This window comes from Lynx canadensis, chromosome A2 (genome assembly GCF_007474595.2).
Source record: "Lynx canadensis isolate LIC74 chromosome A2, mLynCan4.pri.v2, whole genome shotgun sequence".
NCBI classification, from domain to species: domain Eukaryota; kingdom Metazoa; phylum Chordata; class Mammalia; order Carnivora; family Felidae; genus Lynx; species Lynx canadensis.
This window is the reverse complement of record NC_044304.2, coordinates 34,572,595-34,585,400: the sequence shown is the minus strand read 5'-3', so window position 1 is coordinate 34,585,400 and position 12,806 is coordinate 34,572,595. Positions and strand designations below refer to the sequence as shown.

At 41.4% G+C, this 12,806-nt stretch overlaps 1 protein-coding gene across 3 annotated transcripts in view; it reads left to right on the top strand.

Moving 5' to 3' along the window:
- SUCLG2 (succinate-CoA ligase GDP-forming subunit beta) overlaps positions 1-12,806 on the top strand; it is a 273,195-nt gene that overhangs the window by 244,515 nt on the left and 15,874 nt on the right. For all 3 annotated transcript variants that reach the window (XM_030307196.1, XM_030307197.1, XM_030307198.1), the window contains exon 10: positions 2,174-2,294. In XM_030307196.1, coding sequence (XP_030163056.1) covers positions 2,174-2,294 — 121 coding nt within the window. The remainder of the gene's footprint in view (positions 1-2,173; positions 2,295-12,806) is intronic.

The window sequence follows — 12,806 nt, the reverse complement described above, 5'->3', positions numbered from 1 at the left end:
ATTTGTAATACCAGATGCTCACTAAACACTATTGAGATATTGACACGCCAATCCAGGGCTCACATTGACACTCCCTGCAGGGCATGCACCTCCTCAATAGCACTGAGACAGGAGGTCATGGGTATCTTTCTTGCTCCCCACCTCCTACCTATTTAGGTGAATTCACATAAGTTGTTTGTGTGCGGTATAACTACTCTGTAAAGATGAGTGAAACTGATCAATTCACCCTAACTAATGAGGCAGGAGAAGTTCACCTAGAACTTTTTGACCTCGAATTCATCCTTAAAGAACGTATAGGTTGAAACGTGGCAGAGGTCTCTAGGTGCCAACGTGTGCTTTACCAGAAAAGCCGAGTTTTCCTTACACAACCTGAGTGAGCCTCAGCAGTTACTAAGTTTCTCTCTTGGACCCGTAGAGTCATTATTGCTCTTGAGTGTTTTTTATTTCATTGTTTTGGCAAGTTCCTCTCCATCCCACAGCTATTGGAAACTACTTCTGTAGGAAGCCTCAGTGCTACAACACTTAATAGCTGTCATTAGAAAGCAGGCTTCTGCTTACCAGTCAGCCTGCTGTGAATGTTAATGGGAGATTTCTGTTTGGGGAGTGGCCCCAACCTCTAATTGATTTGAAAAATACTGGTCATTTATTTTATTCATAAGACGTTACTTTTGATTGGACTTCCGTAAGTTTGCGTTTCTATTATATTCTAATTCAGCATAGCTATAGTGTACTGAACGAGGCTTTCTTATTTCTTACACGCTATCTAGGTAACCTGTCCATTTTCATCATGGCTTGTTGCAAATAAATGCATATATAAGTATACTTTGAGTACTTTGCAGGCACTTACTAAGTGGTTTATGTGTATTACCTCATTTAGGCCTTCCAACAACCTTACAGACAAGGTACTGTTAGTCCCATTTTTTAGAGCAGGAAACTGTGTTTGGGACAGGGTATATACCGCTTGCAAGATTCAAGTTCAGAGATTTGACATGCATGAAGAATCAGCAGGCAAGCTAGAGAGCTGACTTCGAGCCTCACCACTGCTACATGTGAGCTGTATAACCTCGTGAATTCTCTGTGGAGCTTTATCAGCTACAGAGGGCTCACCCTCACTTTACTTACCGAGTAGGGTTTGGGCAAGAATAAAATTTTAAATGAGGGTTCATATAATGGGCCTTTCTAAAACAGTGAAGTGCTGAACAAATACCGGGCAGTCTTTCCCGATATGTTTTTATTTAAATGACAGGATTTGAAAATGGCATGCATCACACATATATATGCTTTAGTGTACCCTAATTTAATTGTGATGACATTGTTGGAATTTTGATTCCTCCAGCGTGATGAATAGCCTTTTTCTCTGGGTGTTATCAATTAGTCTAGGTAATGAATTCTCTTCATTATCTTGTTCTTCATGTTAATTATACAGGATTTCTTAACCTATTTATCAAGTCAGGATAAGTCTTTTTTTTTTTTTTTTTTTTTTTTTGCCCGCATGCCTTTGAATATGGAATGTGTACAAACAGGTTAACATAATCAGTTTAAATTTACATTCTGAAAATTCCAGTTACTGGTTTGACTTTCCTCCGATTCTTGTGGTATGAGCTTGTATCTCATTCTTCTGGGCTCATTTTTTTTAAATGAAAAAGGTTGTTATCTGAGATAATTAAACTATCTCTGGTTTTTGAGACTGTACCTTTAGCATATCAAAGAGGTATTAAGGAAGCATGGAAAGCTTGAATCTTAGCTGCTAGTACAAAACAACAAATATTGGCTCTTAGTTTGAAATATCCCATAAGGTACCATGACAGATAAAAATTTGAGTATAAATCATGGAGGGAAAAGAAGTAAGTGCATGAGATTTTAAATGACGCTACTCATCAAGAAACAGTTCTAGACAACAACACAAGAAAACCAGAAGAGAGTATATAATAAATGTGTGGGGATTGATTTCATTTTGAGTTCAGAGAAATGAGTGATAGAAGAATATGGGTTCATATGGTAATGGTATGTCTTGACCTTTACTAATTCAGTACTAAATTTTAACTTTCTTAACATCTTGTGGGCCTTCTGTCTTATAGTTTATAATCTGTGTTAAAACAACAGCAGCAAGGAGTCTTAATGCTAATGTCAGCTAGCACTGTTTTGACGGGCACCTTCCTGTTTTTGATTTCAGGTGGAAGCCATCCTTGTCAATATTTTTGGTGGGATCGTCAACTGTGCCATTATTGCCAACGGCATCACCAAAGCCTGTCGGGAGCTGGAACTCAAGGTGCCCTTGGTGGTCCGGCTGGAAGGTGAGTTACAGTCGATTTCCACAGTGCCCGTACCCCTTCTCCAAGACTGGGTGACCAGCGTGTTTTGCACTCACAGTCTTCCTAGGACAATGTGAAGAAACCCTGGATTAAATAAGGCGAAACAGATGCTGTACAGCAATGCTTCTCCGAGTCTCTAACAGGGTAGCAAGGACTGCAAGTCTCCAAGAATGGCATATGTTATGATTCTCCAGATTTTCCAAACTCATTCCAGTGGGAGCCATTTTTATTTTGAATCCTTTCATGAGAGGAGTGCTTTGGGAAAAACACACTGAGAAAGGCTGCTCCCAGAATCATTCATCCTGGGAGAGCAATGCTTGTCGAGCCTTTTGGTCTCAGGACTCCTTTACTTGTTAAAATCGAGGACCCTAAAGAGCACAAGGTTTATTCTGGGTTATAACTGTTGGTATTAACTAATTAAATTATTGAATTATTGAATTAACAAATTAATTTGGTAAGAGGTAAAACTAATTGGAACTTTGTAAACACTTCTTTTTAAACATTTTTTGTATTCTATTATTTTGTGTATGAATATATATGCTATATATTTTATAAAAAATATCTTTTAAAAATTTAGTGAGAATGGCAGGACTGTTTTACTTTTTGCAAATCCCTTTAGCATCTAGCTTACTAATGGCTCCTGCATAGTAGCTGTTGCAATATGTTGTTTTGGTTGAAGTGCCTCAAAAACTATGACTTCTTAGAGATATTTATTTGGAAAATGGGGGGGGGGGTTCCTAATAACCATTTCATATAATTGTGAATTTTCTTCATTGGTACGACACTAAAGTTAATAGGTAGTAGTTTCTTTTTTAAAGATTAGTTTTAGGCGAAACTTGACACTATTTCAGTGGGCTTTTGATACTCTTATATTAAAATCCATTGATCTGTCTTGCACATTAGATGCATTTTATACATGTATATCCTGCACTGTTCGGTATGAAAAATATTAGATTATGTAGATCTTCCAAAGTTTGGCACATTTCAACATACACTATCAAAAAGTTCACATTTGTTCATATCACAGCATCCTCATTGGAAAGACGTCTAAATATTGGCATGTTGTCAAGAGTGGTGGATGCAACTTTTCCAGAAATCTAATTTTCACTTTAAAGCATAAATTTTATCATCAGCCACACAACGGTCAGTTGCTTTCCTCAAAGTGATAGCCTCATTTCACTCATAGTTGAGAAAATTTCCACCACATCATGAAGTCAGGATGACCATAGTGTGTCCGTCATTCTTCCAAGAAAATAGAATATTCCTTGGAAAATCCATTGGCTTCGCTTGCTACTCAGACAGCTGCACAAACGCATTGTTTCAGAAGAGCCACCAGAGTTCAGGATGCCCCAGACTTGCTCTCTGTGCGTTTGCCGTTTGGTCACAGAGTATTCAAGAGACCTGTGCTCAAGACTTGATATTTAATAAAATTAATATTCTTGAAAAGGGCACCTGGGTGGCTCAGTTGGTTGAGCATGCAACTCTTGATTTCAGCTCAGGTCATGATCCCCGTGTCGTGGGATCAAGCCCCCTATGAGGCTCCAGGCTAAGCCTGGAACCTGCTTAAGATTCCCTCTCTCCCACCCTCTGCCCCTCTACCCTGCTGGTGCTCTTCCTCTCCCTTTCCCTCTCTCTCTGTCTCTAAAAAAACATAAGTTAATATTCTTTTACTGTTCACCAAGGACACTCTTACCTGAAAGTGGCAACTTTTTATTACAGGTATGTGGTGGTGAAAACAGTGACTGTTAATAAATACTATGTGCAGGTCATTGCGCTTTAGACATTAGGATGTATAGAGCTGTAAAAAACTCTGTCAGTTACTGGATAAGCAAAAATACAACAAAGAGAAAAAAGAAAAAATTGACAGTACAGATAATATATACAAAATGTTAACAGGTGTTTGCCCCAATAGACTCTGCTTCTATCTTAGTAGCAGTAGCTATTGGGGCATCCCAGAGAGCCATCAGCTTGGCCAGTGGAATATTTGCAAATACTGATACCTTGCAACGCCCACTGTATCATGGAGAATTGTATGTGATGATTCAAGGTGAATTCAAAAAGCATACTGTCCCCCAAATTTACGTAGGCTAAAAATATCCATGGTGACCTTCTTTGTGACTACTCTTCTTCACTGTGATGCCCCATATCCCATAATAAGCATCGAGGGCCTTTTATCAAGAGAGAAAAGCAGGCAAGCTTTTGACATTTCTGGAGTCCTAGCTGGTGTTCTTTTCTTCCTCTTGTAGGAATTAGTTTCTCATGTGAAAAAATGCCTCTCACACTCAACATGGTTTGTACCAAGGACAGCGATATTTTACCATATGTGATTTCTTGAAAACCAGCAGCCCCACACCAAGAGCAAACCTGTCCCCAAATTGTGTTCGTCCTACATAATAAATAAGAGAAAGATGAAGAATTCTGCTTTAATCGAGCTCTCCTCACTATTCATAGATAACAAAATGCAGAATGTTGGTGATGGTTTTACCCATAAAGTCCCCATAAAAAAGAACTATAAATAAAAACCAAGCCAGTTCTCTTATGTGAAAGGAATGTAGACTTCTGTAAAATATGTGTCCGTTAAGCTGAGTGCCTGTGTATCTCAGCCCACTTTCTTTGGCATACTCCTTTCTTTAAGCTTACTCAACATTGACTACTATAATTATAGCACATTTAGAGATGTGAGTCAGCAGAGAAATATCATAAAAGCAGACTTTCCAAGTTGAGCATAAGTTGAAATAAGTAGATTTGAATCCCTGGAAAGGAAGGGGGAGGGAATTTGGTAAAGGATCAGGAGCAACTCATCAGATCTGTTCCATACTTGGCAGCTGCTACTGGGACCATAATAGTGGTAAACCTGCAGCCTAGGACCTGGATAGATCAGGAGGCTGTCCTGGAGAGAGGAATGGCTTTGCAGCAATATGTCATGGCTAAAAAACCAAGTGGGGTGGGGCGCCGGGGTGGCTCCGTTGATCAAGTGTCCGACTTCCGCTCATGTCACGATCTCACAGTTCATGAGTTTGAGCCCCACGTCAGGCTCTGTGCTGACAACTCAGAGCCTGGAGCCTCCTTCAGATTCTGTGTATCCCTCTCTCTCTGCCCCTTCCCCGCTCATGCTCGCGCTCTCTCTCTCTCTCTCTTAAAAATAAATAAACATTGGGGCGCCTGGGTGGCGCAGTCGGTTAAGCGTCCGACTTCAGCCAGGTCACGATCTCGCGGTCCGTGAGTTTGAGCCCCGCGTCAGGCTCTGGGCTGATGGCTCAGAGCCTGGAGCCTGTTTCTGATTCTGTGTCTCCCTCTCTCTCTGCCCCTCCCCCGTTCATGCTCTGTCTCTCTCTGTCCCAAAAATAAATAAACGTTGAAAAAATAAATAAATAAAAAAAAAAATAAATAAACATTAAAAAAAAAAGTGGGAAAATCATGTCAATAGCTAGAGTGTACAACATTAGGTAGTATCTAAAACCCAAGCAGGATTGTCACATAGAGGTAAAAGTAGAGTAGACAACGGCAGAGATAGAAGTGGAACTGAGGGGGTGCCTGGGTGACTTAGTTGGTTAGGTGTCTGACTCTTGATCTCAGCTTAGGTCTTGATCTCAGGGGCATAAATTCAAGCCCCACTCTGGGTTCTATGCTGGGCATGGAGCCTACTTGAAAGAAAGAAAGAAAAAAGAAAAGAAAGAAAGAAAGGAGAAAAGGAGAAAGAGAGAAAGGAAGAAAAAAAGAAAGAAAGAGATGGGGAGGGAGGGAGGGAAGGAAGGAAGGAAGGAAGGAAAGAAGGAAGGAAGGAAGGAAAAGTGAAATGAGCAGGGATAAAAAGGAAACTTGGGTTTAAATAGTGACTGAGAATGAATGGTGGCATGGTTGACCGACCTGGGAAAGTCCGAAGTGGGAACCAGTTAGAACGGAGGCAGATGTGGCACAGAGGTATTGTCATCCTTGGTTGAGATGACCCTGTACAGTGTCAGATGGAGCACGTTTCGAGGTAGACATGGAGGAATACGGGGAATGACCCAAGGAGAAATGTCATAGAAAAATGGGCAAGTCAACCCATTTTGAAGTCCTCCAGTAAACCACACTCAGATCTGGCTGCATGAGAAGTTGGTCTCCTGGGTGCACCTGGGTGACTCAGTTAAGCGTCTGACTTCAGCTCAGGTCATGATCTCACACTTCGTGAGTTTGAGCCCTGCGTCAGTCTCTCCTGACAGCTCAGAGCCTGGAGCCTGCTTTGGATTCTGTGTCTCCATTTCTCTCTGCCCCTTCCCTGCTCGTGCGCTCTCTCTCGCTGTCTCTCAAAAATAAAAAACATTGGAGGACCCTGGGAAGATGATGGCATAGGAGGACGCTGGGCTCACCGCGCGTCCTGCTGATCACTTAGATTCCACCTACACCTGCCTAAATAACCTAGAAAACCGCCAGAAGACTAGCAGAACGGAGTCTCCGGAGCCAAGCTCAGACAAGAGGCCCACGGAAGAGGGTGGGAAGGGCGGTGAGGCGGTGCACGCTACAGGGACTGGCGGGAGGGAGCCGGGGTGGAGGGGCCGCCCGCCGGCCAAGCAGAGCCCCCGAGTCTGGCTTGTGAAAGCGGAGGGGCCGGACGGAGTGTGTTCCCACAGCAAGCGGGACTTGACATCTGGAAGGTTATAAGCTAACAGCTCTGCTCGGAGAACAGGAGGACAACGGGAGGGAGAGTTGTTGAGCCCCGGACGACAGAGCTCAGCTTGGCGGGGAACAAAGGCGCTCGCCAGCGCCATCTCCCTTGCCCATCCCCCAGCCAAAATCCCAAAGGGAACCGGTTCCTGCCAGGGAACTTGCTTGCACTGCGCAAACACCCAACGCTGTGCTTCTGCGGATCCATCCCTCTGGCGGGTCTGACTCCCTCCCGGTGCCGCAGGAACCCTCCCGAAGCGGATCTCCGAAGGAAAAGCAAGCTGAGCCTGCCCTTCCCACCCCGGTGCACCTTGCCGATCCACCCCGGCTAATACGCCAGACCCACAGCACCACAAGCCTGGCAGTGTGCAAGTAGCCCAGACGGGCCATGCCACCCCACAGTGAATCCCGCCCCTAGGAGAAGGGAAGAGAAGGCACACACCAGTCTGACTGTGGCCCCGGCGGTGGGCTGGGGGCAGACATCAGGTCTGATTGCGGCCCCGCCCACCAACGCAAGTTATTCAAGACAGCACAGGGGAAGTGCCCCGCAGTCCCGCACCACTCCAGGGACTAGCCAAATGACAAAACGGAAGAATTCCCCTCAGAAAAACGTCCAGGAGATAACAACAGCTAACGAACTGATCAAAAATGATTTAAAACAATATAACAGAAAGTGAATTTAGAATAATAGTCATAAAATTAATCGCTGGGCTTGAAAACAGTATACAGGACAGCAGAGAATCTCTTGCTACAGAGATCAAGGGACTAAGGAACAGCCAGGAGGAGCTAAAAAATACTATCAACGAGTTACAAAATAAAATGGAGACAACTACATCTCGGATTGAAGAGGCAGAAGAGAGAATAGGTGAACTAGAAGATAAAATTATGGGAAAAGAAGAAGCTGAGAAAAAGAGAGCTAAAAGAATCCAGGAGTATAAGGAGAAAATTAGAGAACTAAGTGATGCACTAAAGAGAAATAACATATGCATATTGGTATTCCAGAGGAGGAAGAGAGAGGGAAAGGTGCTGAAGGTGTACTTGAAGAAATAACTTCCTGGATCTGGGGAAGGAAAAAGGCACTGAAATCTAAGAGGCACAGAGAACTCCCTTCAGATGTTAACTTGAATCGATCTTCTGCACAACATATCATAGTGAAACTGGCAAAATACAAGGATAAGAGAAAATTCTGAAAGCAGCTAGAGATAACATGCTCTAACGTATAAAGGGAGACCTATAAGACTCGTGACCAATCTCTCTACTGAAACTTGGCAGGCCAGAAAGGAATGGCAGGAGATCTTCAATGTGATGAACAGAAAAAATATGCAGCCGAGAATCCTTTACCCAGCAAGTCTGTCATTTAAAATAGAAGGAGAGGTAAAGGTCTTCCCAAACAAACAAAAACTGAAGGAATTCGTCACCACTAAACCAGCCCTACAAGAGATCCTAAGGGGGAGCCTGTGAGACAAAGTACCATAGACATTGCTACAAGCATGAAACCTGTGGACATCACAATGACGCTAAACCGTATCTTCTATAATAACACTGAATATAAATGGACTAAATGTGCCAACCAAAAGACATAGGGTATCAGAATGGATAAAAAAACAAGACCCATCTATTTCTGTCTACAAGAGACTGATATTAGACCTGAGGACACCTTCAGATTGAGAGTGAGGGGATGGAGAACTATTTATCATGCCACTGGAAGTCAAAAGAAAGCTGGAGTAGCCATACGTATATCAGACAAACTGACTTTAAATTAAAGGCTGTAACAAGAGATGAAGAAGGGCATTATATAATAATCACAGGGTCTATCCATCAGGAAGAGCTAACAATTATAAATGTCTATGCACTGGATACAGGAGCCCCCAATATATAAAACAATTACTCACAAACATAAGCAACCTTATTGATAAGGATGTGGTAATTGCAGGGGACTTAACACTCCACTTACAGAAATGGATAGATCATCTAGACACACGGTCAATAAAGAAACAAGGGCCTGAATGATACATTGGATCAGATGGACTTGACAGATATATTTAGAACTCTGCATCCCAAAGCAACAGAATATACTTTCTTCTCGAGTGCACATGGAACATTCTCCAAGATAGATCACCTACTAGGTCACAAAACAGCCCTTCATAAGTATACAAGAATTGAAATCATACCATGCATACTTTCAGACCACAATGCTATGAAGCTTGAAATCAACCACAGAAAAAAGTCTGGAAAACCTCCAAAAGCATGGAGGTTAAAGAACACCCTACTAACGAATGAATGGGTCAACCAGGCAATTAGAGAAGAAATTAAAAAATATATGGAAACAAACGAAAATGAAAATACAACAATCCAAACACTTTGAGATGCAGCGAAGGCAGTCCTGAGAGGAAATACATTGCAATCCAGGCCTATCTCAGAAACAAGAAAATCCCAAGTACAAAATCTAACAGCACACCTAAAGGAAATACAAGCAGAACAGCAAAGACACCCCAAACTGAGCAGAAGAAGAGAAATAAAGATCAGAACATAAATAAACAATATAGAATCTAAAAAAACAGTAGAGCAGATCAACAAAACCAAGAGTTGGTTTTTTTTAAAAATAAACAAAATTGATAAGCCTCTAGCCAGGCTTCTCAAAAAATCATGAATGAAAATGGAATTATTACAACCAATCCCTCAGAAATACAAGAAATTATCAGGGAATATTATGAAAAATTATATACCAACAAACTGGACAACCTGGACAAAGGGACAAATTCCTAAGCACCTACACACTTCCAAAACTCAAACAGGAGGAAATAGAAAGCTTGAACAGACCCATAAGCAGCGAAGAAATTGAATCAGTCATCAAAAATCTCCCAACAAATAAGAGTCCAGGACCAGATGGCTTCCCAGGGGAGTTGTACCAGACGTTTAAAGCAGAGATAATACCTATCCCTCTCAAGCTATTCCAAAAATAGAAAGGGAAGGAAAACTTCCAGACTCATTCTATGAAGCCAGTATTACTTTGATTCCTAACCAGAGAGAGATCCAGTAAAAAAAAAGGGAGAAACTACAGGCCAATATCACTGATGAATATGGATGCAAAAATTCTCAATAAGATACTAGCAAATCGAATTCAACAGCATATAAAAAGAATTATTCACCATGATCAAGTGGGATTCTATCCTGGGATGCAGGGCTGGTTCAACATTCGCAAATCAATCAATGTGATACATCACATTAATAAAAGAAAATATAAGAACCATATGATCCTGTCAATCGTGCAGAAAGGGCCTTTGACAAAATTCAACAACTTTCTATAAAAACCCTCGAGAAAGTCGGGATAGAAGGAACATACTTCAACATCATAAAAGCCATTTATGAAAAGCCCACAGCTAACATCATCCTCAATGGGAAAAAACTGAGAGCTTTTTCCCTGAGATCAGAACACGACAGGGATGTCCACCTCTCACCGCTGTTGTTTAACATAGTGTTGGAAGTTCTAGCATGAGCAATCAGACAACAAAAGGAAATCAAAGGCATCAAAATTGGCAAAGATGAAGTCAAGCTTTCACTTTTGCAGATGACATGATACTATACATGGAAAATATCCGATAGACTCCACCAGAAGTCTGCTAGAACTGATACATGAATTTAGCAAAGTTGCAGGATACAAAATCAATGTACAGAAATCAGTTGCATTCTTATACACTAATAATGAAGCAACAGAAAGACAAATAAAGAACTGATCCCATTCACAATTGCACCAAGAAGCATAAAACACCTAGGAATAATCTAATCAAGATGTAAAGATCTGTATGCTGACAACTATAGAAAGCTTATGAAGGAAATTGAAGAAGATACAAAGAAATGGAAAAACATTCCATGCTCATGGATTGGAAGAATAAATATTGTCAAAATGTCAATACTACCCAAAGCTATCTACACATTCAATGCAATCCCAATCAAAATTGCACCAGCATTCTTCTCAAAACTAGAACAAGCAATCCTAAAATTCATATGGAACCACAAAAGGCCCCGAATAGCCAAAGGAATTTTGAAGAAGAAGACCAAAGCAGGAGGCATCACAATCCCAGCCTTTAGCCTCTACTACAAAGCTGTAATCCTCAAGACAGCATGGTATTGGCACAAAAACAGACACATAGACCAATGGAATAGAATAGAAACCCCAGAACTAGACCCACAAACGTATGGCCAACTCATCTTTGACAAAGCAGGAAAGAACATCCAATGGAAAAAAGACAGTCTCTTTAACAAATGGTGCTGGGAGAACTGGACAGCAACATGCAGAAGATTGAAACTAGACCACTTTCTCACACCATTCACAAAAATAAACTCAAAATGGATAAAGGACCTGAATGTGAGACAGGAAACCATCAAAACCCTAGAGGAGAAAGCAGGAAAAGACCTCTCTGCCCTCAGCCGTAGCAATCTCTTACTCGACACATCCCCAAAGGCAAGGGAATTAAAAGCAAAAATGAACTACTGGGACCTTATGAACATAAAAAGCTTCTGCACAGCAAAGGAAACAACCAACAAAACTAAAAGGCAACCAACGGAATGGGAAAAGATATTTGCAAATGACATGTTGGACAAAGGGCTAGTATCCAAAATCTATAAAGAGCTCACCAAACCCCACACCCGAAAAACAAATAACCCAGTGAAGAAATGGGCAGAAAACATGCATAGACACTTCTCTAAAGAAGACATCTGGATGGCCAACAGGCACATGAAAAGATGCTCAACGTCGCTCCTCATCAGGGAAATATAAATCAAAACCACACTCAGATATCACCTCACGCCAGTCAGAGTGGCCAAAATGAACAAATCAGGAGACTATAGATGCTGGTGAGGATGTGGAGAAACGGGAACTCTCTTGCACTGTTGGTGGGAATGCAAATTGGTGCAGCCACTCTGGAAAACAGTGTGGAGGTTCCTCAAAAAACTAAAAATAGACCTACCCTATGACCCAGCAATAGCACTGCTAGGAATTTACCCAAGGGATACAGGAGTACTGATGCATAGGGGCACTTGTACCCCAATGTTTATAGCAGCACTCTCAACAATAGCCAAATGATGGAAAGAGCCTAAATGTCCATCCACTGATGAATGGATAAAAAAAAAATGTGGTTTATATACACAATGGAGTACTATGTGGCAATGAGAAAGAAGGAAATATGGCCCTTTGTAGCACCGTGGATGGAACTGGAGAGTGTTATGCTAAGTGAAATAAGCCATACAGAGAAAGACAGATACCATATGGTTTCATTCTTACGTGGATCCTGAGAAACTTAACAGAAACCCATGGGGGAGGGGAAGGAAAAAAAAAAAGGTTATAGTGGAAGAGAGCCAAAGCATAAGAGACTCTTAAAAACTGAGAACAAACTGAGGGATGATGGGGGGTGGGAGCAAGGGGAGGGTGGGTGATGGGTTTTGAGGAGGGCACCTTTGGAATGAGCACTGGGTGTTGTATGGAAACCAATTGGACAATAAACTTCATATATTGAAAAATACATAAATAAATAACAAGAAAGAAAGAAAGAAAGAAAGAAAGAAAAGAAAGAAAGAAAGAAAAGAAAGAAAGAAGAAAGAATTGGTCTCCTACAGTACAGCCAAATTAAAAGGAAAAACCAACTCTCCTATTACAGAAAGTCCTGGTTCTCAGTGCTTCCAAGAGGAAACAGTGGCTAACTCTGGGACCTTTTGAGGAATTTCCTCTTATACTTAATATAAATTTTCCATTAGCTTTCTCTAGGTTGGAACCCAAAATCTGTTCCTCCCACAAAATCTCTGTGCATTTGGTTATATTTTACCCAACCTTACACTATGATACGGATTCTTCTT